The sequence below is a fragment of the Salvelinus fontinalis genome, chromosome 2 (assembly GCF_029448725.1).
Source record: "Salvelinus fontinalis isolate EN_2023a chromosome 2, ASM2944872v1, whole genome shotgun sequence".
Classification (NCBI taxonomy): domain Eukaryota; kingdom Metazoa; phylum Chordata; class Actinopteri; order Salmoniformes; family Salmonidae; genus Salvelinus; species Salvelinus fontinalis.
Window position 1 is genome coordinate 13,415,520 of NC_074666.1, and position 27,754 is coordinate 13,443,273.

The 27,754-nt window shown below is 40.1% G+C and overlaps 1 protein-coding gene across 2 annotated transcripts; it reads right to left on the reverse strand.

Moving 5' to 3' along the window:
• On the reverse strand, positions 1 to 27,754 carry lman1 (lectin, mannose-binding, 1). 2 transcript variants are annotated; one of them, XM_055864290.1, is made up of 13 exons: positions 27,514 to 27,754; positions 25,921 to 26,075; positions 23,907 to 24,014; positions 23,475 to 23,536; positions 22,874 to 22,973; positions 22,098 to 22,233; positions 21,772 to 21,830; positions 21,395 to 21,527; positions 19,775 to 19,968; positions 19,517 to 19,587; positions 1,050 to 1,209; positions 688 to 815; positions 1 to 558 (listed from the first exon to the last, which is right to left on the reverse strand). In XM_055864290.1, exons 1-13 carry the CDS (start codon positions 27,746 to 27,748, stop codon positions 522 to 524), a joined length of 1,578 nt encoding a protein of 525 aa, XP_055720265.1. In that variant the 5' UTR covers positions 27,749 to 27,754; the 3' UTR covers positions 1 to 521. The 2 variants fall into 2 exon arrangements, with proteins under 2 accessions (XP_055720265.1, XP_055720275.1); XM_055864300.1 differs by having other exon boundaries at positions 22,110 to 22,233; positions 27,514 to 27,753.

Below are 27,754 nucleotides of genomic sequence, written 5' to 3' on the forward strand. Positions count from 1 at the left end.
TTGGTTTTGTTTTTTGTTTATGTAAATTGCTTGAGAAGAAAAAAGAAATGCCAGATTGGCAAGTTTCAACCATTCAAGAAGACACACATATTGGACATCCACTCTGGGTTTTCTTCAACACGGTTCAGAATTCATACAAAATTGCACATTTATTAAATCCACAGTTTTCCAAGCTATGTGAATGGGCATACGGTGTTTTAGTTTTCTGAGAGTGGGAACTTATCAAAAACCAGTCGAAAGATCAGAATATCACCCAACGACTTGTCAAAATACTGTATAGAATATATTACATCATATTTGGAATCTTTTAACAAAATGTCCCACACGAGCATTCATTCACATACCCTAAACATAATATCAGATCAAATTAAAACTAAGAAATTAAAAAAGAAACTTCTCAAACAAAATCTAATTTTCAAGTACAATAATTTACAATTTTGAAAAACAAAACCAAACCAAAATAACCAGCAAAATGAACAGTCCCTCATTTACATATTGGCATGATATTGATGAGTATTTCATCAAAAGAATTTCTTTGCTGCTGCTTCTTGTTGACTTCTGTAGAGGGAGAAGAAAGAGAGAAAGAGATGAGAGGAGAGTTGAAATTGAGAGGAGAGAGATGAGTTATGACAAACATTTGATTTTTTAAATGTATTAGTTATAATATTTATTTATTATTGCTCTTACTTGTACATAATGTAGCTGAAGAACAGGACTGATTGGATGACCACAAAGACCAGGAAGTGTGTGGTACCCAAACAGGAAGGCATTGGAGGAGGGTCAGGGCAGTTCATCACCTGCTTTTCACTGGGGTTCTACATGCAGCATAAGACACAAAAATATACTGTAAAAATCTAGATTCCTCATGTCCTCGTTCCTTCCAGTCTTCTCAAAACACATTGGAGGAGAAGGTCTGAGGGAAAAGGACCATGGATCTTCTCTTCCAATGTGGTTGGCGAAGGAGGCGAAGTTCGAGGAATCAGGAAAAGACTTGAGAAAGACGTGTGGAGAACCGCTGAGATTTACAGTCAAATAAGTTATTGACAAACCCCATTGCGCGTGATGAGGTGTTCGATGTTCTTCTTGACCACGTGTAGATGTTCCTTGATGTCGTTGAAGTGTTGGACCGTCTCATACGTCCCCATGCCTACTGCGTTGCCCTGATGCTGACTGGCACCAATCTGTTTCAGAGACTCATAGAACGAGTTTCTGAGGAGAAAAACAAACAGAAGAGTCAGATCTCACTGTTGAACACAGCCCAAGCTGCAGTACAAACATACATACGATAGGAAACATTCTAACATTTTCTACATCAGCACACCAGAAAGGGTAGCGAAGAAAAACCTCAGCCCGTGGTAAACAACATCTGAAGTAGGCGACAACATTAAACCAGGAATGAATCTCAGCTAATACAGATTGAAGAGGATTAATTGAATATGTCTTCCTATACCTAAATAATCAAAATAAGGTATGTGAACTTGAAGTCTAGGTATTTGGAAGATGATTGAATTAAGGTTGGAGGACATGTTATCCCTATGATAGTGTGTCAAATCAAATCAAAAGTTGATTGGTTGCATACACAGATGTTAATCGCTGCTAGCTCCAACAGTGCAGTAATGCCTAGCTATAAAAACAGTACACAATCTAGATACAAAACAATCTGATATATATGATGAGCCATGACTACAATACAGCATATACATCTAAAGTGGGTAAAACAGTATGTAAACATTATTAAATTGACCAGTGTTACATGACTATGTAGATAGGGCAGCAGTCTCTAAGGTGCAGGGTAGAGTACCGGGTAGTAGCCGGCTAGTAACAGCGACTGACGTTCAGGCAGGGTACTGGGTGAAGGCCAGCTAGTAGTGACTGTTTAACAGTCTGATGGCTTGGAGATTGAAAAGCATCTATCTCTCGGTCCCAGCTTTGATGCACCTGTACTGTCTACTCCCTCTAGATGAAGTGAGGGTGTAAATGTGTGACTCAGACTGACAGACAGGTTTATCCATGTGGTAAAGCTATTGGACAGTTCTCTGGGAACAATGCCCAGACCACTAATCCTGATTAAAAAGAAGAAGATGAGGCAGAGAAGGTGGGCCAGCACAGGTGACCACAACACACACTGCATGTGTCCTTTAAATGGTGCATACGTTATATTATATATTTTATGTTATACAAATCGTATCCTTTTTTTAAATTATTATCCAAAATCCTTCATTCAAATATATATACACACACACACACACCCCCACACATACATACATACATATACTGTTTAACAGTCTGATGGCTTAGAGATTGAAAAACATATATATATACACACACACTGCTCAAAAAAATAAAGGGAACACAATGTAACTCCAAGTCAATCACACTTCTGTGAAATCAAACTGTCCACTTAGGAAGCAACACTGATTGACAATAAATTTCACATGCTGTTGTGCAAATGGAATAGACAAAAGGTGGAAATTATAGGCAACTAGCAAGACACCCCCAAAAAAGGAGTGATTCTGCAGGTGGTGATCACAGACCACTTCTCAGTTCCTATGCTTCCTGGCAAATGTTTTGGTCACTTTTGAATGCTGGCGGTGCTCTCACTCTAGTGGTAGCATGAGACGGAGTCTACAACCCACACAAGTGGCTCAGGTAGTGCAGTTCATCCAGGATGGCACATCAATGCAAGCTGTGGCAAAAAGGTTTGCTGTGTCTGTCAGCATAGTGTCCAGAGCATGGAGGCGCTACCAGGAGACAGGCCAGTACATCAGGAGACGTGGAGGAGGCCGTAGGAGGGCAACAACCCAGCAGCAGGACCGCTACCTCCGCATTTGTGCAAGGAGGTGCACTGCCAGCGCCCTGCAAAATGACCTCCAGCAGGCCACAAATGTGCATGTGTCAGCATATGGTCTCACAATATATATATAATATAGTATATATATATACTCTGCTCAAAAAAATAAAGGGAACACTTAAACAACACAATGTAACTCCAAGTCAATCACACTTCTGATACTGTTTAACAGTCTGATGGCTTAGAGATTGAAAAACATCTCTTCTCTCTCTCATATATATATATATAGAGAGAGAGATGTTTTTCAATCTCTAAGCCATCAGACTGTTAAACAGTATATACATACATACATACATACATACATACATACATACATACATACATACATACATACATACATACACACACAGTATCTATATCCAGTATCTATGAATATCCAGTATCTAGATCTCTATATCTATCTATCTATCTTGTACCACCTATCCACCTCCAGACAATGTTGTGCGAAACAAAAAAGTTTGTGAGAATGGCTGGATTACAGCTCCTCCACTCCAAAAGTTTGAAGAGAAATGACTGTAAACATACTGTAATTAACAATTTATCTTAATATTAATGAATCTTAATATTACAGTGAATAGACCAAATTCATCCTTAATTCTCCTTTGATTTCAAAAAAACATTCATCCTCCAACCCAAAAAGATCACGAAAAGATTAATTTAGCAATCTCCTCTAAAAACACTCTGCTAACCCAGATATACCGTATCATAATATACTGTATTCGCAATCTAGCAAAGTTACATTATAGACATAATGTACTGACACTACTTATAACTAAGACCCTAAGTATTCATTTTAGCCAAAGGCAAATTTAGGATATGTAATCTCTTAAATGGGTAGTGATGCATGTGTCAGTTTAATGAGTTACAATATTCCTGGACAGGGCCGGATTAAGAAATCATACGGGCTTTTGTTTTAAAAAATCTATATAATTGTTAGCAGTAGTGTTGAGCGATTAACCAAAATTTCTGTTACTTGTCCGTTTTTAAACAACTAATTGACCTACATTGGTTAAATGATTTGAATTCCATTTCGTTCTGTTTTTTTCTTTTCTTCCTGTGAGCTCAATGAGCACATTACCAGAGTTTCTCTAGAGATCAGATCCAGCCTGAACTGTGTAATGTAGTAAGGAGTTTTTTAAACACCACTTTAAAATGTGTACATGACACTGCAACAAAATTTCCCCGTGGGGACAATAAAGTCAGTAAAGTAGTTGTAGTTTCCAACAGGCCAATATTCTACATAGTGTAGCGCATAAAATGTGGTAATTAACTATAATCCATTGAGCATCTACTTGTCCAGTCAGAGTTTTACGACTGCCACAGAAAAGGCAGAAGAATCCAATCGTGAGGGGATAGAGAGAACAGATGTTGCTTCGCAAGGTATCTCTACCTGAAAATACATGATCAGGTATTCCCAAACTGGGGTGGTACGCGCAATGCCGTCGGGGGTACGCCAAATAAAAACGTGACTCACATTAAAAAAATAAAATAATAATAATAATAATAAATTACATTTTATTTATCTTCACATTTTCAAACAGTACATTTAGTAAGGCCGTGTCCATAGACACACATACCTGCTCTTCTGGTAGTACTGCTACTACCAGCAGTACTACACCTGCACCTGTCGACGACACAAGTTGTTCTGCTCCCACGAGCACAGCCAATGCTAGCATCAGTAATTCTACATGTTGTTGTTAGCCCAGCTAGCATGGACACTGACAGTTGTGAATCTGATGCAGCCGGAAGAGCTACTGCCCCGTTACCCGGGAAACCACCGAACAACAGACAGGGACGTTGAACCATCGAAGAGGCGCAAATATGATAACTACATTGATTTGGGGTTCACTTATATTGGGAGTAGTGCCTTTCCTCAGCCACAGTGTGTTGTATGTGCAAAAGTACTTTCTCACAACTCAATGTAACCTTCACTCTTCCACAGACATTTAGAAACAAAACATGCCAATTTGAAAAATAAGCCGCGGGAGTTTATTTGAGCGAGAATTATTAAGACGACTTCGAGTAGTAAGACATGTATAAAAGCAACAGATACCATTAAAACCTCTCTAGGCTAGGAGGCGGTATTTTCACGTCCGGATGAAAAGCGTGCCCAAAGTAAACTGCCTGCTACTCAGGCCCAGAAGCTAGGATATGCATATTATTAGTACTCTAAACACTCTGAAGTTTCTAAAACCGTTTGAATAATGTCTGTGAGTATAACAGAACTTATTTGGCAGGCGAAACCCCGAGGACAAACCATCCAGGAATTTTTTGTTGTTGTTGAGGTGACAGTGATTTCAATGTGGATCTAGATTTCTAAAGACACTTGCTTGCAGTTCCTATCACTTCCACTGGATGTCAACAGTCTTTAGAAATTGGTCGATGTTTTTCCTTTGTGTAATTAAGAAGTAGGGCTGTTCAGAACAAGGGTCGAGTCTAGTGTACTGTTTGTTAGGGGCGCGCGACACGAAAGCTCGCTCCACTTTGTTTTTATCCGCTATTGAACACAGTTTATCCCGTCTTAAATTTGATTGATTATTTACGTAAAAAAATACCTAAAGTTGTATTAGGAAAGTTGTTTGAAATGTTTGGACAAAGATGACAGGTAATTTATTAGATATTTTGTAGTCATGTTGCGCGAGTTGGAACCAGTGATTTTCTGGATCAATGCGCCAAATAAATGGACATTTGAGATATAACGACGGAATTAATCGAACAAAAGGACAATTTGTGATGTTTATGGGACACATTGGAGTGCCAACAGAAGAAGCTCTCCAAAAAGGTAAGGCATGAATTATATCGTTATTTTTGAGTTATGTGTCGCGCCTGGCGGGATGAAATATGATTGTCTGTATTTGTTTGATGGGGTGCTGTCCTCAGATAATAGCCTGGTTTGCTTTCGTCGTAAAGCCTTTTTGAAATCTGACACGGTGGCTGGATTAACAAGAAGTAAAGCTTTAATTTTGTATTGTCATTGTATGAAAGTTAAATATTTCTAATAATTTAAATTTGGCGCTCTGCCATTTCACCGGATGTTGTCAAATCGATCCCGTTAACGGGATTTGATCCCTAAGAAGTTTTAATACGAAGTGGCTAGAAGCGTCTTATATGGTGAGGTACCCAGTGGCTAGGACAGGCAAGTCCCATAGTATTGTGGAGGACTTAATTCTTCCTGCTGCCGCGGATATGGTTAGGACAATGCTGGGGGAAAAGAACAAAAACTATACTGACAATGACTCCATCAAACAACACTGTTTCACGACGCATCAGTGACATGGCAGGAGATGTTTTGAAACAATTACTGCTTCACATACAAGCCAGTGAATTTTATGCGTTACAGCTAGATGAGTCAACAGACCTGGCACAGCTCCTGGTATATGTCCGTTACGTTTATGGGGGGGGGGGGGGGGGGGTCAATTAAGGAAGACATCCTCTTCTGCAAACCACTGCAAACCAGGACAACAGGAGAGGATATTTTTTTAAGTACTGGACAGCTTTGTGACATCAAAAGGACTTTGGTGATCAAGATGTGTTGTTAGCTGTACTAATGGTGTAAAAGCCATGACAGGGTGACATTGTGGAGTGGTAACGCGCGTGCAAGCAGTTGCTCCCGACGCCACTTGGGTACACTGCAGCATCCACTGAGAGGCTCTTGCTGCCAAGGGAATGCCTGACAGCTTGAAAGACATTTCGGACACTACAATGAAAATGGTTAACTTTGTTAGAGCAAATGCCCCTGAACTCTTGTGTATTTTCTGCACTATGCAATGATATGGGCAGTGACCATGTAACACTTTTACAACATACAGAAGTGTGCTGGTTGTCAAGAGGCAAAGTATTGACAATTTATTTATTTTTTCAATTGAGAGACGAGCTTCAAGTTCTTTACTGACCATAACTTTCACCTGTCTGACTACTTGCATGATGACGAGTTTCTCACACGACTGGCCTATCTGGGTGATGTTTTTTCTCACCTAAATTAACTGAATCTAGGATTACAGGGACTCTCTGCAACTATATTCAATGTGCAAGACAAAATTGAGGCTATGATTAAGAAGTTGGAGCTCTTCTCTGCCTGCATTAACAAGGACAACACACAGGTCTTTCAATCATTGTATGATTTTTTGTGTGCAAATGAACAAGCTTATGTGATACATGTGATAAAGCGAAGCACCTGAGTGAGTTGGGTACATCATAAGGTGAATGGATATCATAAGGTGAATGCACCAATTTGTAAGTCGCTCTGGATAAGAGCGTCTGCTAAATGACTTAAATGTAAATGTACTTTCCCGAAACGGATGACACAAACAACTGGATTCGTTAACCCTTTCATGCCCTGCCTCCAGTCCACTGACCGATATCTCAACAAAAGAGCCTCATCGAAATTGCAACAAGCGGTTCTGTGAAAATGTAATTTATATCAGAAGCCACTGCCAGATTTCTGGATTGAGCTGCTCTCAGAGTATCCTGCCTTGGCAAAAGGCACGGATGCCCTTTGCAACCACGTACCTATGTGAGAGTGGATTCTCGGCTCTCACTAGCATGAAAACAAAATACAGACACAGACTGTGTGGAAAATGATTTAAGACTGAGACTCTCTCTAATAGAACCCAACATTACAGAGTTATGTGCATCCTTCAAGCTCACCCTTCTCATTAACCTGTGGTGAGTTAACACATTTCAATGAACAAATAAGGTTTTATATGTAAGATGGTTAAATAAAGAGCAATATTATTGATTATTATTATATTATTTGTGCCCTGGTCCTATAAGAGCTCTTTGTCACTTCCCTCTAGCCGGGTCGTGACAAGAACTCACTCATTCTATTGTTTAATAAATGTATTGTATAATGTGTGTGTGTGGGGCAGGCTTACAATGATGGCAAAAAAAACTATTTGAGAGTGCGCTGACCCTGGTGCTAGAGGGGGTACGCAGCTGGAGGTTGAATGTTTGAAGGGGTACAGGACTATAAAAAAAAAAAAAAAATGGGACCCACTGATCTAAGTGATTGATAGTTGGTATTCAGCAGTCATAAAACATATGCCTTATTTACTTTGAAGGACTACTAAAATAGTGATTTTGTCAGAAAGCAGCTCTATAGAGGTGAGATGATGACTTGGAATGAAATAATAAAGTAATTAAATAAAACATGTGTATATTACAACAACTGAAATATTGTATTAAAGTAAAGTGAATAAATGGTTAATAGGTGTAATGGTCAGTCACTACCACCATGTGTTCTTGTATTTGAACTGGTTAATTCTGTGTTACAGCATTCAACCCAAATAATCGAAACAGAAATACCTAAAAAATATTTTTGAACAATCCAACCAAAATGCATTTTTCTGGCATGGTTTAGGTCCACTTGTAGAATCTAAGCCAAAAACCCTATGTTGGTGTTTTTTATTAATCAGTTACCCAATCAAGGCATGGCCCACCCCAGTTACCCACGTGGGCAGCCTTACCACTTCCCCTCCCCCCGATCTGATGATTAGCAGAGCGGCAGCAGGCTGTCTATACTCATTGAGAGCGGACTTCTGAATCCTCCTGTGATTGGCGGGTGCAGATTTTTATTTATTTATATATATAAAAAAATAAATACGCATTTTCTAATTATTTTATTCATTTTTGCTGCTTCTTGGGCCCCCATGGACCTGGCAGCTTCAACCCCAGTAAGCCCCTGCATTAATCCAGCCCTGCTCCTGGACAGAGAGTGAGAGGGTGACAGGAAAGCTGGTAGGAGAGAGACAGTACGGTCTGGATTTTAACCCGCGCCAACACAGATGCTCTGAAGGCATCGGCACAAATCGGTAGAACTCCCAAGGCAACACAGAAACTATTTGAATGATAGTGCGAGTTTCCTACAGTTTGGGTTTTGTTAAGTCCAGCCAAAAGTCCCCTCCAGAGCTAAGAAAAGAGAGCAAACGTACTGTAATGAACAATATATAATCTTAATGTCACAGGGAACGGTCCAAAGTCAATCTCTAAATCCTCTTTAGGATCTTCCCAAAAGGCCATTTATCCTTAACATCAGAAACAAAAATCTACCATTAACAAAAAAAGGACATGATTGCTGAATTAATCCCATGTTCTTAACCCAGATGGACAGTGTCTTAATAAAAACAATTTAAGATAAATATTATAGATCATATTCAATATACCAAGGTTTAAAACAGAAGAAATGTATTCACACTTTTTATAAATAATACCAAAAGTATTGACCTTAGCCGAGGGCAAATTTCAGATTGGGAATATCTCAAATGTGTTGTGATGGTGGCCAAGCGGTGTAAGCCTCAGCCTCCAGCACCCGTCTATGGTGTCGGCATGGGTCTGAATCCTGCCTACTGCCCTTTGACACAAAGTTCTCTTTCCCCACTGTCATCATCTTTGTTCAATCAATAAAAAAGTCATGAAAATTTGTTTTGAATAAAAAACATTACACAGTGCATTCGGAAAGTATTCATACCCCTCAACTTTTTCCACTTTGTTACGTTACAGCCCTATTCTAAAATGGATTCATTCACCTTCCAACAGGACAACGACACTAAGCACACAGCCAAGACAACGCAGGAGTGGCTTCGGGACAAGTCTCTGAATGTCATTGAGTAGCCCCGCCAGAGCCCGGACTTGAACCCAATCAAACATCTCTGGAGACCTGAAAATAGCTGTGCAGCGACACTCCCTATCCAACCTGACAGAGCTTGAGAGGATCTGCAGAGAAGAATGGGAGAAACTCCCCAAATACAGGTGTGCCAAGCTTGTAGCGTCATACCCAAGAAGAATCGAGGCTGAAATCACTACCAAAAGGTGCTTCAACAAAGTACTGAGTAAAGGGTCTGAATACTTATGTAAAATGTCATATTTAAAGTTTTCCATTTGTAATAAATCTGCAAAAAAATTAAATGTTTCTAACTGTTTTTGCTTTGTCATTATGGGGTATTGTATTTGAATGACGCTGTAACGTAAAATCAGGAAAAAGTCAAGGAGTCTTGAAACTTTCCAAATGTACTGTTGTACATGGGTTGTGATGGATTTGTCAGTTTACAATACTCCTTTCTCGGTGAAATTATTTGCTGGTTAGGGATTTAACCTTAACCAGTATAACACATGGTATTGTCTATTGAAACCATCATATTTTTTTTAATTACATTGTGGCTTCTGTAAACGTGCAATCAAAAAGTGCCCATGTTGAGAAAATTTGCAAAATGCAGAAGTTAGTGGCGTATATCAAAAGAGCAGAGTAAGACTCAGTTGACATTTTAATAAAGAGAACAAGATAACGTTTCTGATTAAATTACATTTTCTTATAATGTATTATTACTAACAGGAGGGGTACGTCTTTTCCCATTAATATCGTCTTAAGATTTAAGATGATTACAAGCCAAAAACACTTGACAAATGAAAGCAATTGGAAGGCTGTAAGTATATAGGTCTAGGGGGGAACTGCGACATCAAGAAAGCAATCAGAAGGAGCCCGTGTTTTGTATCTGTGTATGAAGGATGTATTTAAAGACTGATGTCAAATCCTCCAAGGACAAATGGTGCCCGAGACGTATCCTTTTCTTGCAGCCAACCCAGGGCCACATGGCACAGAGCACACAGCTGAGGGATGGTCAGACAGTAGAAGACATTTGTATAAACAAAATCCAATTTGTTTCTCAAAATTAAGAAGCAGGCAAATCTCCCTCGAGAAAGTAAGTGAACATTTATTAAAACTGTGAGTCTAATCTTTATCTTGTCCAAGTGACCCATTTATGAGAAAGCCCTTCTCAGATCAGAGAACATAATTTACCAGAGACTAACAGTAAGACGAGGTCAATCATATAATCATAATTCACATCTCTATAGACGGGGTCAAGACCTTAACGAGGGCATAATAATCTACTAGATTATAATCCCATACAGACCAATCAGGTTACTGCATTAGAGTCAGATGTACAGTATGTCTGTACTATGTTTGTATTGTCTTAATGTTGTGCCGGTTGGCTCGACTATAGTATGCATTCTTTGAAGTTCAATGTTGAATTCAAAATCTCCCTACCATCATATCTAAACCAATGTCAACGAAAATGTGCAAATCAACGTGGGAGGTACACAACACATTCCCCGCCTCTCGTCATGATCCGTCCAGCCATTCCAGAGAATCAGTATATCGGATTATTGATGCGTCGTTAGCACTAGAGTCGTCAGAATTATTTTGCCAAAACCTACAATCCTAGACGTCAGATTAAAACAAATCTCCAGCATCCATAAGGTGACCATTAGACTTACATCCATTTGGACTGATTAAGTTTGCAGGTTCAACAGTAAAAAAAAAATAATCTATTTACCACTCTCACATGCACAAATCTGCCCAATGAAAACCAACGATATGCTACCTGTTGGTAGCATTTCTGACAATGCTAACATCTTTTGGAGTCGAATCTCAGAGTTCTAAAACAGTCGAGCAACTTGGTTGCTGCACAACAGTAGCAGCTTGCTAGTAGAAGTCTAGTTGGATGAGAAGCAAAAGGAAGGTCGTTAGCTAGCTCTGTATATTTTGCTACGGAAGGTTTTTCCTATGGCTGAAGACAAACATCTGTAGAAACTGCTGACCCTGGACACTTGCGTGTAAATCAGAGCACAAATAAGCTAGCGGACCTCCTTGGCTGCTATTATAGCCAGTTAGATGCACAATACTTTGGAAACTTTGTGAAAACTGCCACGCTGCTAATTCATGTATTGTAATGAAACAGCAGGGAGCAGGTCTCAAACCCTCGACCTTCTAGCCCGAAGTCCAGCGCGCTATCGACTGTGTCACAAAAGCATGCTCGAACGGCAGAGTCGATTTCCGCGATTATAAACCCAGGGTCGTCGATTTCCGTGCTTATAAACCCAGGGTTGTCGATTTCCGCGCTAATAAACCCAAGGTCGTCGATTTCCGTGCTTGCTATCCGAGCAGCTAACCGATCGCTGCAGCTGTACATAGTCCATCTGTAAACTACCCACCCAATTTACCTACCTCACCCCCATACTGCTTTTATTTATTTACTTTTCTGCTCTTTTGCACACCAGTATCTCTTCTTGCACATGATCATCTGATGATTTACCACTCCAGTGTTAATCTGCTAAATTGTAATTATTCGATTTATTGCCTACCTCATGCCTTTTGCACACTTTGTATATAGATTCTCTTTTTTTTCTACCATGTTATTGACTTGTTTATTGTTTACTCCATGTGTAACTCTGTGTTGTTGTCTGTTCACACTGCTATGCTTTATCTTGGCCAGGTCGCAGTTGCAAATGAGAACTTGTTCTCAACTAGCCTACCTGGTTAAATAAAGGTGAAATAAAATAAAAAATAAAAATAAACCCAAGGTCGTCGATTTCCAAGTTTATAAACCCAGGGTCGTCGATTTCCGCGCTAATAAGCCCAGGGTCGTCGATTTCCGCGCTAATAAACCCAGGGTCGTTACACTATAATGCATGCACACACCAGACAGACACATTGCTGTAAGAAGATCCAGCGTATATTCTATCCCTTACCATGTGTATTAATTCAGTACGCTCCTTCCTCTGTCAATTACATTTTCTTCACGTCATTATAAATCTGAATTTGCGCTGACTGATCAACACAGCGTCAAGTTACTTTTCAACGTGTTCCTGAAAACCTGAAGTGGCCCTCCACAAGTAAAGAGAAGCAGAGGTGCGGGTTGCACACAAAGCATCTAGGTTAAACAGCATAACGATATTTTCTTGTGCGACCTGTGACCAGTCAAAAGAAAAACGCCATGCTTGCTAACTTGGTTAGCTATGTGATAAAATGAAACTGTTTACAACTGTTTGACTTTTATTTAAAAATAAATACCAAGCAAGAATGAAATAAAGTTCCATCAGTACTGAGTGAATGCCGTTCTGCATATGACTGTTGTACTGCGCCGTTACTCGTCTGCTTGCGGACCGCCCTTTCAGCTTGCGCGATTCTTGCCATTCTCCTTCGACCTCTCTCTCTCTCATCAACAAGCAGTTTTTCCGCTCACAGGACTGTCGCTGACCGGATGTTTTTTGTTGGGTCGCACCATTCTCGGTAAACCCTAGACACTGTCGTGTGTGCAAAGCTCAGGAGGACGGACATTTCTGATACACTGGATCTGGCGTGCCTGGTAACCGACGATCACACCACGCTCAAAGTCGCTGACATCACTCGTTTTGCCCATTCTAACATTCAATAGAAAAGTAACTGAATGCCTCGATGCCTCACGGTCTGTAGAAGCAATCCATTTTCATGAACGGGGTGGTGTACCTAATAAACAGGCCACATTTTTTGCTGTTTTACTTTAGTGCCTTTTTGCAAACAGGATACATGTTTTGGAATATTTGTATTCTGTACAGGCTTCCTTTTCACTCTGTTATTTAGGTTAGTATTGTGGAGTAACTACAATGTTGTTGATCCATCCTCAGTTGTCATATCATAACCATTAAACTCTTAACTGTTTTGAAGTGCCCATTGGCCTCATGGTAAAATCCCTGAGCAGTTTCCTTCCTCTCTGGCAGCCGAATTATAAAAGATGCCTGTATCTTTGTATTGACTGGGAGTATCGATACACCATCCAATGTGTAATTAATAACTTCATGCTCAAAGTCTGTTTGGGAAAAAATGTGAAACAGTGTTTAAACCCTTAATAATGAAGTTATTTGGATTTTTACGAATTATCGTTGAAAGACAGGGTCCTGTATATATAAACTCAGCAAAAAAAAGAAACGTCCCTTTTTCAAGACACTGTCTTTCAAAAATAATTAGTAAAAATAACTTCACAGATCATTGTAAAGGGTTTAAACACTGTTTCCCATGCTTGTTCAATGAACCATAAACAATGAATGAACCATAAACAATGAATGAACATGCACGTGTGGAATGGTCGTTAAAACACTAACAGCTTACAGACGGTAGGCAATTAAGGTCACAGTTATGAAAACTTAGGACAATAAAGAGGCCTTTCTATTGACTCTGAAAAACAGCAAAAGAAAGATGCCCAGGGTCCCTGCTCATCTGTGTGAACATGCCTTAGGCATGCTGCAAGGAGGCATGAGGACTGCAGATGTGGCCAGGGCAATAAATTGCAATGTCAAGCTGATCGTCCTCGCAGTGGCAGACCACGTGTAAGAACACGTGCACAGGATCGGTACATCCGAACATCACACCTGCGGGACAGATACAGGATGGCAACAACAACTGCCCGAGTTACACCAGGAACGCACAATCCCGCAGGTCCTCACCAGACATCAACAACGTCGCCTATGGGCACAAACCCTTTGTCGCTGGACAAGACAGGACTGGCAAAAAGTGCTCTTCATTAACGAGTCGCGGTTTTGTCTCACCAGGGGTGATGGTCGGTTTCTTTTTCTGCTGAGAGATATATATATATACACACACACACCTACCAATAGGCCCCCCTTCCCTGTGAGGCATTGGGAACCCTCCCTGGTCTTCGTGGTAGAATCTGTGTTTAAAATTCACTGCCCGACTGAGGGAGCTTACAGATAATTGTATGTGTGGGGTACAGAGATGAGACAGTCATTCAAAAATCATGTTCAACACTTACTGCACAGAGTGAGTCTGTGCAACTTATTGTGTGACGTGTTACTACGGAACTTGTGTGACGTGTTACTACGGAACTTGTGTGACGTGTTACTACGGAACTTGTGTGACGTGTTACTACGGAACTTGTGTGACGTGTTACTACGGAACTTGTGTGACGTGTTACTACGGAACTTGTGTGACGTGTTACTACGGAACTTGTGTGACGTGTTACTACGGAACTTGTGTGACGTGTTACTACGGAACTTGTGTGACGTGTTACTACGGAACTTGTGTGACGTGTTACTACGGAACTTGTGTGACGTGTTACTACGGAACTTGTGTGACGTGTTACTACGGAACTTGTGTGACGTGTTACTACGGAACTTGTGTGACGTGTTACTACGGAACTTGTGTGACGTGTTACTACGGAACTTGTGTGACGTGTTACTACGGAACTTATGTGACGTGTTACTACGGAACTTATGTGACGTGTTACTACGGAACTTATGTGACGTGTTATTACAGAACTTATGTGACGTGTTACTACAGAACTTATTTAGGTTTGCCATAACAAAGGGGCTGAATACTTATGGCTTTTAATTATTTTTAATTAATTTGTTAAAATGTCTGAAAACATAATTTCACTTTGACATTATGGGGTATTGTGTGTAGGCCAGTGACACAAAATTCAGGCTGTAACTAGGGTTGTTACGTGATCATATTACTGCCACACCGGTGGTCATAAGTCATGACGGCAGTCAAATTCCACGTGACCGTTTAGTCACAGTAATTAGGCTTCTCCAAGCTCAGATGCTGCTGATGGTCATTAGCAGCCTACCAAACTTGCTAACTGCCTGGTACTCAGCACTCTATTGTCCCTCTAATCACTCTGACATCAACGAAAATGTAATCAGAAATGTAATCAAACACTTCATGAGATCCCATGAGCTCAACGTTTCTATTGGCGATACAATTTGAAAAGACTAATAGTTGATCAACATTTTAAGCTAAACGTTCTGATCTGTTGTGTCAGCCACATTGATTTTAAATGGTTTTTTGGTGCTAGTGGTTGTATTCATTTGGGATCCATCACATCCCACAACTGCCCCAGACTTCTTTTGGAATATTCCCCCCCCACCCCCTCGCACAGAATAGGTCAACTTTTGTACTATGGGGGAAAATAGATTGACATAGGCTAGTGCTTTTGCTCGTGCAGCCTGAGCATAAAACAAAGCAGAGCTCATGACTTATGCGACTCCTTTCAAATCTTGTCGCATCACGCAGCCTTAGAATTGATTTTAAAAATCAAAAACATATAGCCCAACATTTGTATCACAACTAAAGTTGCATAAATACATCTAAATGAAACAAATAGGAGGATCTGTTTCTTTGTTAACCGCTAACACAATAGCTGCATGCGCGTCCTCTCTCTTAGAGAAAACACCCTTTCTATTTTATTCAGCTATGTCCATTTTGTATTTTTCATACTATTAAAATATAAATAATAACGGATTTTTAAGAAAATATTGTCTGCTAAATTAACTAGCGTAGCCCACAGCCATATGGAATAGCCAGATCAGGGCCTAACGTGAGGACAACTCAGCGTATGCTATTCTGTTCTTCTGAAATATATGAAGAAAATGTCATCTGTTTCTTTAGACCTGTCTAAAAAAAAAATATGCAAATGTAGATATTCCAAAGGTCTGCATCAGTGGCTTGTAGGCTGTGTGTGGAAGCCAGGAGATGTTAAAAGGTGTTTACGTTCATTAACGGTCAATTGTGGTGAGACCGGCAGTTATTTGCTTGACAATCAGCAGCTGACAAAATGTTATTTACATTTACATTTAAGTCATTTAGCAGACGCTCTTATCCAGAGCGACTTACAAATTGGTGCAATATATGACTTCCAAAGCCCTAGCTGTAACACAATAAAATTTGGAAAGTAAAAGGGGTGTGAATACTTTGAAGGCACTGTATATACACTTTAACCGCATAATTCTACAGTTATGTAAAACTAGTCAAATAATAATAAATTAACACTAGTTAGCCTTAGTGATGATATTCATCAATATTGATATTGATCATGTCATATTTGGATAGTCTGTAGAGCATCTACAGATGGACTATCTACACACTATCAGTAACCTTAACAAGCAGTTGCTTATCAACAGACGGTCATACGATAAACAAACTTTCTCTAGAGCATTTACTGATGGAATATCTGAACTATCCAAAATAAGGTGTCATCATTATTTTCTAATACCAAGAGACTTTTCTTGGAATATGGCTCCCCCCCCCCCCCCCCCCATTATCGTTGAATATTTTGTTTGTGTGATCTGATCTGTCCATCTACACCTTCTCTCCAAAAGCACCTTACATATCATAATACTTAAGAACAAAATATGTTATTGTTATTCGTCAATGGAAAAGAAAAACAATTGATGTAATTAATGTTTTCGACAAAGGACGGAGATTCTCATCTTTCATCAGGATTAAGTTACACCATCAAACCTATATTTGTATCGACAGCCTCTAACAAATGCCTAACACAGAGTTTTAAATCTGTATTATCCTAAGATCATATGAAAAGCCTGGGAGGCTGACAGAACTATCTAAAGAATAGGGACATTTACATGTACGGTGCATTCGGAAAGTATTCAGACCCCTTTGACTTTTTCCACATTTTGTTACGTTACAAACTTATTCTAAAACGGATGAATTCACTTTTTTCCCTGCTCATCATTCTACACAAAATACCCAATAACAATAAAGTGATAACAGGTTTAAAAAATGTTGCTCATTTATTAAAAATATCACATTTTACGTAAGTATTTAGACCCTTTGCTATGAAACTCAAAATCGAGCTCAAGTGCATCCTGTTTCCATTGATCATCCTTGAGATGTTTCTACAACTTGGAGTCCACCTGGGGTAAATTCAATTGACTGGACATGATTTGGAAAGGCACACACCTGTCTATAGAAGGTCCCACAGTTGACAGTGCATGTCAGAGCAAAACCCAAGCCATGATGTCAAAGGAATTGTCCGTAGAGCACCGAACTAGGTTTGTGTTGAGGCACAGTTCTGAGGAAGGGTACCAAAATATTTCTGCAGCATTGAAGGTCCTCAATAACATCATTCTTAAATGGAAGAAGTTTGGAACAACCAAGACTATTCCTAGAGCTGGCCGCCTGGCCAAACTGAGCAATTGGGGGAGAAGGGCCTTGGTCAGGGAGGTGACCAAGAACCCGATGGTCACGCTGACAGAGCTCCTCTGTGGAAATGGGAGAACATTCCAGAAGGACAACAATCTCTGCAGCACTCCACCAATCAGGCCTTTATGGTAGAGTGGCCAGACGGAAGGCACATGACAGCCCACTTGGAGTTTTCCAAAAGGCAGCTAAAGGACTCTCAGACCATGAGAAACAAGATTCTCTGGCCTGATGAAACCAAGATTGAACTCTTTGGCCTGAATGTCAAGCGTCACGTCTGGAGGAAACCTGGCACCATCCCTACGGTGAAACATAGTGGTGGCAGCATCATGCTGTGGGGATGTTTTTCAGAGGCAGGGACTCAGAGACTAGTCAGGATCACGGGAAAGATGAACGGAGCCAAGTACAGAGAAATCCTTGATGAAAACCTGCTCCAGAGCGTTCAGGATCTCAGACTGGGGTGAAGGTTCACCTTCCAACAGGACAAAAACCCTAAGCACACAGCCAAGACAATGCAGAATGTCCTTGAGTGGCCCAGCCAGAGCCCTGACTTGAATCCGATCAAACATCTCTGGAGAGAAGTATTGGAGAAACTCCCCAAATACAGGTGTGCCAAGCTTGTAGCGTTATACCCAAGAAGGGTATAATTGCTGCCAAAGGTGCTTAAACAAAGTGCTGAGAAAAGGGTCTGAATACTTATGTTAAATGTGATATTTCCGTTTATTTATTTTTTATTTATACATTTGCAAAACAATATTTTTTTTTGCTTTGTCATTTTTGGGCATTGCGTGTAGATTGACGAGGGGGGAAAAAACTATTTAATCCATTTTAGAATAAGGTTTTAATGTGACAAAATGTGGAAAAAGACAAAGGGTTTGAATACTTTCCGAATGCACTGTCATTTCTAGTCTACGGACTAGGAATGACAGCACTATATGATTTGTTTTTTAACCTGGCCACCGTTTCCACACGCTAACATTTTAGCATTTGTGGCACAAATGCGATTTATTATCATTTTTAATGCTTAATTTCCCAAACGATCTATAAGTAAAAAGTAAGCATTTGGAAACAGTAGCCAGGTAATCAAACCAAAGAATGAAATGCTGTCAAACCTTGTCAATAAACTGCTTAAAAAGGGTCAGGAAACCAATGTGCAATTGTTAATTTGGGTGTACTATTGCTTTAATCTATTAGAACCTGAAAATAGACATATTTAGGAAACAATGGCTACATCAAGTAACGGAAATATATAACGGTTAAGCTATATGTTATATCGTCTCAAAGAACTGACAAGGTCCATGTTAGAAAACAGTCATGATGTTATCAGGAAAAAACAAAACAAAAAATAACATTATTTATTTATCCGTCCTCTAATCTAGAATGCAGCTCCGATGCTCGATAAAGGAAAGAACCGCCCACCAGACTCCCCAGCTCATATCCTCATGCACAAATCACAGTGAAAGTCAGCAAACAAAAGATGAACATAAATATGGATTAGGGATGAGCTCCTGGGGAGATAAGGTGTCTATCCCACTGGGGGGGGGGGGGGGGGGGGGGGGGGGGGGGGTAGTGGAGGAGGTTTAAGGTATCATAGACTTGGGGGCTTGTAGTTAAGGTATCATAGTAAATCCTACAGACAAGCCAGGGGGGGGGGGGGGGTATTTCAGACTGGGAAGCAAGAGACAAAAAAAATAGCAGATTATTGGGTCTAGGCTGAGACACCTGCAGCAGCGGAGTATTGTATTGTGAGATTAAATATGAGATTTAATAAGGATTTATTTATGGCCTTGATTGAAAAACAATAGCTTGTTTGTCTGGAATATCAGATCGTACTGTGTGTGATAAATACAGTTAAAGAATAATAACAAAACAACAATCACTGTTACGGTACCCACCTCAACTCGTTCAGGTTCCTCAGTACTTCCTGTTGTGTTGCAACCACCACACCCATCTCTTGACTCGGAGCCTGAAGAATTTAATAAACATAACAATTATTGAAACATGTCATGATTCTTTTTAGTAAAATTATAAAACTTCAGTATGTGGCTCTATTGATATGAACAAAATACTGTATGTGTGTGTGTGTGTGTGTGTGCTCTTTTACGAGTGTGTTTGTATCTATGGTGTGCTCGTGGTCTTCCCAGACTTCCTACCTGTCCCACATGTCCTCCAGACTCCCCTTGGCGCTTGGAGATCTCGTCGGTAGCCACGGATACGTAGCGCCGCTGTTCGTCCAGGATCACCGCCAGCTGATGGTGAAGCTGCTTGATCTCCAGATGGATCCGGTTCTGGCCCTCAAACACTTGGCGGATCTCTCTGTCGTTCACACTCTCATACATGTCCTCAACTACACAGATCAGACAGAAGGACGTATACTTATTAGCATCTAGTATTAGCATCTGGTATTAGCATCTGGACATATCCAACCCCCCCCCCCCCCCCCCAATTTCCACACTAATTTTGTGTAATTCGACAAATTGTTCTATAGGAGGGAGGTAAATGTTTGCAGTTTTTAATATGATAACTGATTATCAAAAATGGGTCGGTAATTCGACCATGATTACTTGAAGTTCAAATAGCTGTCCGCTGGACTAATTTAACAATCTAAAAACAGCTGACATTAAATAATTGAGTGACTGCTGATGCACTACTAATTTCCAAATCGTACCTTGTGTATTCTAACTGTCAACAGTAAGCTGAAACCTTGACTGACCTCTTACTGTGGAGTTATTTAGAGGAAAAGTATTCAGACCTGTTGACTTTTTCCACATTTGGTTATGTTTACAGCCTTATTCGAAAATTGATTCAATTGTCCCCCCCCCCCCCCTCATTAATTTACACACAATACCCCTTAACGTAAAGCAAAAACAAGTTTGGAAATTTTTGCAAATGTATAAAAAAAAATTGAAATATCATATTTACATAAGTAAATCTAGATGGCCAGGCTGATATATAAGACTAAGGCTATTGATATATATCTCTATCTACAAGGGTTTTTATTTTTACTATTTGTACCTTGTAGAATCAGTGAACATAAGATAGAACTATGAAATAACACATGGAATCATGAAGTAACCAAAAAAAAGTGCTAAACAAATCAAAATATATTTTACACTTGAAGAAACGTTCAAAGTCCTTGAAATTTTCCACATTGACTGACCTTCATGTCTTAATGATGGACTGTCGTTTCTCTTTGCTAATTTGAGCTGTTCTTGCCAAAATATGGACTTGGTACTTTACCGAATAGGGCTATCTTCTGTATACCACCTCTACCTTGTCACAACACAACTGATTGGCTCAAACGCATTAAGAAGGAAATAAATTCCACAAATTAACTTTTAACAAGGCACACCTGCTAATTGAAATGCATTCCAGGGGACTACCTCACGAAGCTGGTTGAAAGAATGGCAAGAGTGTGCAAAGCTGTCATCAAGACAAAGGGTGGCTACTTTGAAGAATCTCAAATAGAAAATATATTGTTGATTTGTTTAACCCTTCTTTTTTTTTTTGCTTACCTCATGATTCCATGAGTTATTTCATAGTTTTGATGTCTTCACTATTATTCTACAATGTATAAAAATAGTAAAGAAAATAAAGAAAAACCCTTGAATGAGTAGGTGTCAACTTTTGACTGGTACAGTATGTAATATCTTAATGGGCCCGGAGCCTATTAAAAAAATTGCCCATCCCTTATCTAGAATGTAAAAAGTCGCATATAACATGTACAGCAAAGACATGATGAAGTCTGAGGAATATTATTGAGTGAAACTAACTGGGTTGTCCCTGAACTTCCGGATGCTCCTTCTGGTAGTCCTCTTTCTTTTTGTCCAGATCCTGCTGAAAGTTCTCAAATTCCTCCTGGTACTTGTCCTTGTCCTGCTTGGGCATCTCTGCTTCAGGTGGGGGCTTCAAATGGGACAAAACAACCCCCTGTGAACCGGTGCTGAAGAGACTGATGCCCTGTACTCCCCTTATTTACATAATGCTTTCTCATACCTCTATTGAAGAAATAGGGCACACAATTCACTCTGATGTTCTTCCATTTAAAATTGTACTGAGTGGTACTGTAAGTGGTTTAACTTGTGGTAAGTGGAAACTGTACCAGTTACAGTTATGACTATGAGTAGTATAACTAAGAAAATCTAGTTACCAGTTCTTGGCCAGGCTCTGATAGTCTGAACGTCAAGAAGGACAGGACATCATGATCATCTGGAAGACAAAAGTTACATTCAAACAAAACACATTAAATATGATTAAACAAAATCATTTGTTTCATGATTGACCATTATAACCTAACAATATCCACATTTTACATTTTCAAGCAGTTTAATCTAAATAAATTAGGAATAGTAAAAATCTAATTTGAAAGAAATGACATTTAAAAAAAGGGGGTCATACATGCGTATGGCAAGTTTAATAATGCATTACAATCACATCATAATGCATTATACCTGCAGGCCTCAATTAAACTGTTACCAAGATAACCACCTGCTAGACCACCAGTGGCAGCTGAGATACCGAAGTATCCCTCCTGTGGAATGACCATGTTGTCCACTTTTGTACAGAACTCATAGTCATCCTTATCTGGCGTGAAACCATTGTTGATCAGCACCTGACAGGACAGACAATGTTTTTAGCACATTAACTAAGTGCAATCAATTAAAATGCATTGTAATTTCATACTGTTTAACCCTTTTTCCTCCCCGATTTCTTAATATCCAAATTGCGAGTTGGCCCATCGCTGTGACTCACGTACGGACTCGGGAGAGGCGAAGGTCGAGAGCCATGCGTCCTCCGAAACACGACCCTGCCAAGCCGCACTGCTTCTTGACACACTACTCGCTTAACCCGGAAGCCAGCTGCACCAAAGTGTTGTAGAGGAAACGCCGTACAACTGGCGACCGTGTCAGCGTGCAATGCACCCAGCCCGCCACAGGAGTCACTAGAGCTCGATGGGACAAGGACATCCCGGCCAGCCAAACCCTCCCCCAACCCGAACAACGCTGGGCCAATTGTGCGCCGCCTCACGGGTCTCTACAGATCCAGGATTGAACCCGGGTCTGTAGTGACGCCTCTAGCACTGCGATGCAGTGTCTTAGACCGCTGCGCCACTCAGGAGGCACGGCATATTTCTGTGTTTGATGCATGCGGGTGTTGATCATTTTATCGTGTTCTCAATAAATGGCCAATATAAAAACACCAGTCAAATGTGTTTCGTTTTTTTAATTGGAGGGGATTAATAATTTACTTACTATTAGTGTTCTTTTATAGTATGTTATTTTGGCTCTGACAGGATAGGGTTTGTTACGGAAGTCTCTTAAACATGTCCCCAGGGCCTGAGTCGTGCCATCACTGAAAAGAAAACATATATTTTTTTTTTTAGACACATTACATAGTAGTATTAGAAGTAGTAGTAGTACTACTTTATATATCACAAGAAGGGAAATTAATTCATCGACAATATAAAGTACAAAGGCAGACCTGGATTTATAACAAGTATAAAGGACACATGCACCACAGCAGCAGGAGAAACAAGTACAGAGAATATAGAGCAACATAGATGGCCATACAAACAGAAAATACATGGTTTGGAGATTTCAGAAATTAAAGAAAACAATTCCAATTAATGTGTAAACACACAGAGTAGTGACGACACAGAAGACAGTGGTGTAAGCTCTAAGACATAGATGGCACAGAAAAGTGATTTCCAGCTTTCACTGCCCAGGGAGATTAGGATGAGAGGGAGGATTATAATCTCCAACCACAAATAAATAATTATATTTTCTAATCTTCTTTTAAGTTGTAAAATGTTCAGTTGGTGATGTCAGAAAGGCGAAGGAAATGTTGACTTACTTTGGGTGATCATAAACAAGTTTGCCATTGTTTCCCACCACCAGCACAGCAGGGTTGTTTTTCTGAAACAAACAGTAAAAGAAACAACAATCTGTAATCTACCTAATCTAGGGTTTAAAGGTCATTGTGTTTCTTTCACTACATCCAATACATGCCATCAGACCTAGGCTACAACTTGACAATATGAAGGAAAAAAGATCAAGATAAGAAAGTGTGTACAGTATTAACATACATTTCCTAGTATTTGCATTGTAGTATTTGAATTTTAAAGTATTAATGACATTATGAAAAAAAACAGTTAATTGACATTTTACCTGAATTAATTTGCAATATCCTTTTGACTTTTTTTTGCTTTACCCATAATTAAATAAATACATTTATTGTAAATTGATTAAATTAAAGTAATCAAATGTTTAAAATTTGACCACCAACCTTCCCATCGTTGTCAAAGGAATCAAAGAAGATACCGATTCCGTTCCAGTTGTCAGCGGCTCCATAGACAGGACCATCCAGGCCTTGTGCAGTGGTGAACCATATCGCCTGTTAGAGGGATGAGAACATGGAGACTGTGAATGTACAAAAATACTTATTTTAACTGTCTGAATAACTATAGGTAGCAGTAGCGCAGCAGAGGGACAGAGAGATAAATATAGGGACAGCAGCTCCAGTCAAATGTACAGTACAGCGAACGCATAATATAGGACTTGAACCCACGACCTTGGCGTTACTAGTGCCACGCTTTTACCCATCTGAGCCACACAGGGACAGGACAGACATGGAGAGATAAACAAGGGGATTAACCTGTAGTCTGAGCCGAAAGGTCAGCACAACTCCACACTCACTACCAGCAGACTAGCTGCCGGGATATAGGCGTAGGTAGCTCAATGGACATTAATAGGCATACCTATCACACTATTGAGCTGACACAAAACATACTGTACTGGCTCTAATATTTCATTTTCACATATTTTCCAGCACGGCTCCAGCAACTATGGTGGATGTGTGACCAGGCCAGTACAGCACCAGGCCGGTACAGCTTGGCTCAGCTCAGTAGGCTGATTAGGGCTAGAGCATAGAGAAGGATAGAGGACTCTAGTGCCCAAAAGGCCATTTTATGCGCCTTTGAGGACTTTTACCATAGAGTCTCACAGTGGAGTTATAATAATACCCATAAAACCTAGTGGTTGAACAAGGAAATGGTTCCAGTTGTTTTTCCATTATTCATTTTTCCCGTAGGCGATTTTAGAAACACTTAAAATAAGGGCTGTGTTTCGTGTAGGCTTACCCTGGCATGACTTTTTTGATAACCATGTAAATCGCTCTCGGACAAGGTGACTTTTATCAATATATTCGGCTCTATTTATTTCTCAGATTCTAAAATTATAATTAGTAGCAACGTAGACATCATGCAAGACTACAAATTCCTGCAAGCTGCTGCACGTCATCTCTAGCTGACACCTTTACTAACAGGTATTGTGTCAGTTTAAAAACATGCACAAGACTGTTCACAGAATTGTCAATTGACAGAAATGTAGCTAATTTATTCATTACTACATTTAGCTAACATTAGATAGTTAATCCACAGGTTCGTACCTTTGCCTCGATTTGGCAGTCTCTTCCAGATCATCATGGCATTTGTAGTTCTTAATGATAGCCATTTTTTTTTGAGGGGGGGGGGGGGGTAAAATACAGGTGACTATATTGAAAAGAATCCCCTTGTCCTAAAGGAATTGACATGGTTATCAAAACGTCATGTCAGGGTAAGCCTACACAAAACACAGCCCTTATTTTAAGTGTTTCTAAAATCGCCTATGGGAGAAAATTAATGATGGAAAAACAACTGGAACCATTTCCTTGTTCGACCACTAGGTGTTATGGGTATTATGACTCATACTGTGGTACTCTATTCTGAAGTAGTCAACTGGGTGGGACATCCTATGGGTTAAGGAAGGTTCACATAATTCCATCCAGGTCATCAGGAGGGATCAGCCAATGAATTATATTTGTGCGCAAACACAGTAGCAGAAGAAGAAAATTGACTACTTCAAAATGGAGATTGCCTCAACGGAGCTGCCTGTGGGCTCAGACGCCATAATGGGACAGATACACAGAAGAATCCTCTATCATTTTCTATGGGCTAGAGTCAGAGTATATGGAAGCCATAGGAAGGAAGGTAATATTTCTCACTTGGCTAGCTTCACAATAATAATACACTTACATATACTGTAGCCAGTGTTTTTAAAGCACACTGCAGTTAGCCCAGGGTTAAGTCATGCTTATGTGAAAGGAGGGTAGGATAGCCCTGGGCTAAATTTAACCCATGTTTAAGGATAGCCCTGTGAAAATGCTGTGTGAAAAGGCCTAGTGTGAAGCTAGACATGAGTGAATTTCCCAATCTTTATATAATAAAGGAAAATTGACTTGGCAAAAGTGTTGTTCCTCTTACCAGGCCGTCCGCTCCCATCCTCCCTCGTCCAGACACACGGAACGTCACCTCTGCTTCCCAGTTGTCAAAGTTGACTGTGGTCTTGGTCCAGACCGAGCCCTTCTGACTCCTGAGAGAGGGGGTGATACGGACCTGATCGGCACTGGGGATGGCATCTGGGACAGACACAACACGTTAACGTTAGTTAGCAAGTCTGGGGTAAAGTCATACTGAGCAAACCCTTACTGACAGAAGGCTAAGACAGCTCAGTTACCAGAAGCACTAGCGGTCCGTTCCCGTTATGACTGTAATGGACTGTACGGTACAGAAGCTTTGTGACTGACTGTGAATGTCCAGAAATACTTGTTCAACTGTTTGCATAGCGTAACTAAGTAAAGTAAGTAAGCCTTGTCCAAGCCATAATGGCCCTTAGTGCAACTACAGGTGTAGAACCAGTATTGGTCCGGGGTAAACAATTGACCAGAAGTTATTTTCTTTACAAGCCTTGGGGTTAGTAACATCATTGTGTCTTAAGCCTACGTACACATGTACATGTGTTACTGAGATTATTATTATTTCCAGGGTTCTTTGTGGACAACATTTACATGGATTAATTACATTCTGAAACCTTAAGTAAAGACAAAATAGGAAGCCTATACATAGGCCCAATATTGTTAGCATTACAGTCAAGGGTTTGGTAGACAGCCAAGGTCCACAATAGTTTGTATATTTTGAGCCTACATTCAAAATGTCACAGTAGTTCATTCGTGTGTGTCAAACATGCCAGGTTCTGTATCCTGATAAGAAATGGACAACATGATCAAATTGACTCCTAAATCAGGGTGAGTCGACACCAGTCAGGGACCTTTGCACTGCTTCTAAAGATACTGATTTGTTAACCCTTTACATTACACAAAACCATGCTAGTAGAGGGACAGATCAATTCAATAGGAAAGAGAAATCAACCCATACAATGCTCACCAACTTTAAAAAGGCAAAGCGTTTTCTCTGATAATATTATGAAACCCAATGCTGGCTATTGCATGTGTGCAATGCTGCGGTAGTGTTTTCCAAGGAGGATTCCAAAACCTGGAATATTCTGTGTCCATATTTTGTTTCTATAGACTGCAACGTTGTTAACAAGAACCCCCTCAACTATTATACCGTGTCAGCTAAAATAAATACAAATAAATGTAAGCTTGGCAACACCATATGGTATACTTTGTGGTAGGGTGATTTAGGCAGCTGGCAGGCATGAACGTAACAAGGTACTCAATGTTGCTAACGTTAGCTAGCTACTTGGTAACTTTACTGATGTCTGCATGTGTATCTCTTCTGCTTCTCTCCCCGTCTGATGCTGCTGCTCATTTCACTGCCATAACATGTTCAAACGAGTTTGATATCAGGCCGAATGACTAATCCTCAGTGGGTACAGGCAGTAGCCGGCTAGTTACAACAAACGTGTCATAAATGTTCCCCCACATGCAAAATAACTAGCTACAAACGCTGGCTAGAATGGCAAGATATCTATCGCAGCGGATTCACCTTATTATAATGATTTATAACGGTCAGCTATAGCCTAGCCACCGGCACCAGTCATAAACTGAAACTTACTTCCACTGTGTACCCAAAAGGGAATACTCCCGTCGGGTTGAGACAGGTGCGGTCCCTTGAAACTGTACTTGTATTCAAACCGGCGGTTTGGGGCTGCAGCGGTCGAAGCAGCGGCGGCGATATTATTGGCATTACTGTGGTGGAATATTAAAGTTAATATCAATAAACACGCATCAGCAGCCAGGCGGTTTACTATGGACACTGCCATCTTTTGGTACCACTGCTGACGTAGCATTGAATC

Excerpts from the sequence above, each read along its gene's own strand:
- lman1 (XM_055864290.1), bottom strand. The coding sequence starts at position 27,748 with ATGCTACGTCAGCAGTGGTACCAAAAGATGGCAGTGTCCATAGTAAAC. Across the intron at positions 24,015-25,920 it reads GGATGGGAGCGGACGGCCTG|GCGATATGGTTCACCACTGC; the intron begins GTAAGAGGAACA and ends TCCCTCTAACAG. Across the intron at positions 559-687 it reads TTCAGCTACATTATGTACAA|AAGTCAACAAGAAGCAGCAG; the intron begins GTAAGAGCAATA and ends CTCCCTCTACAG.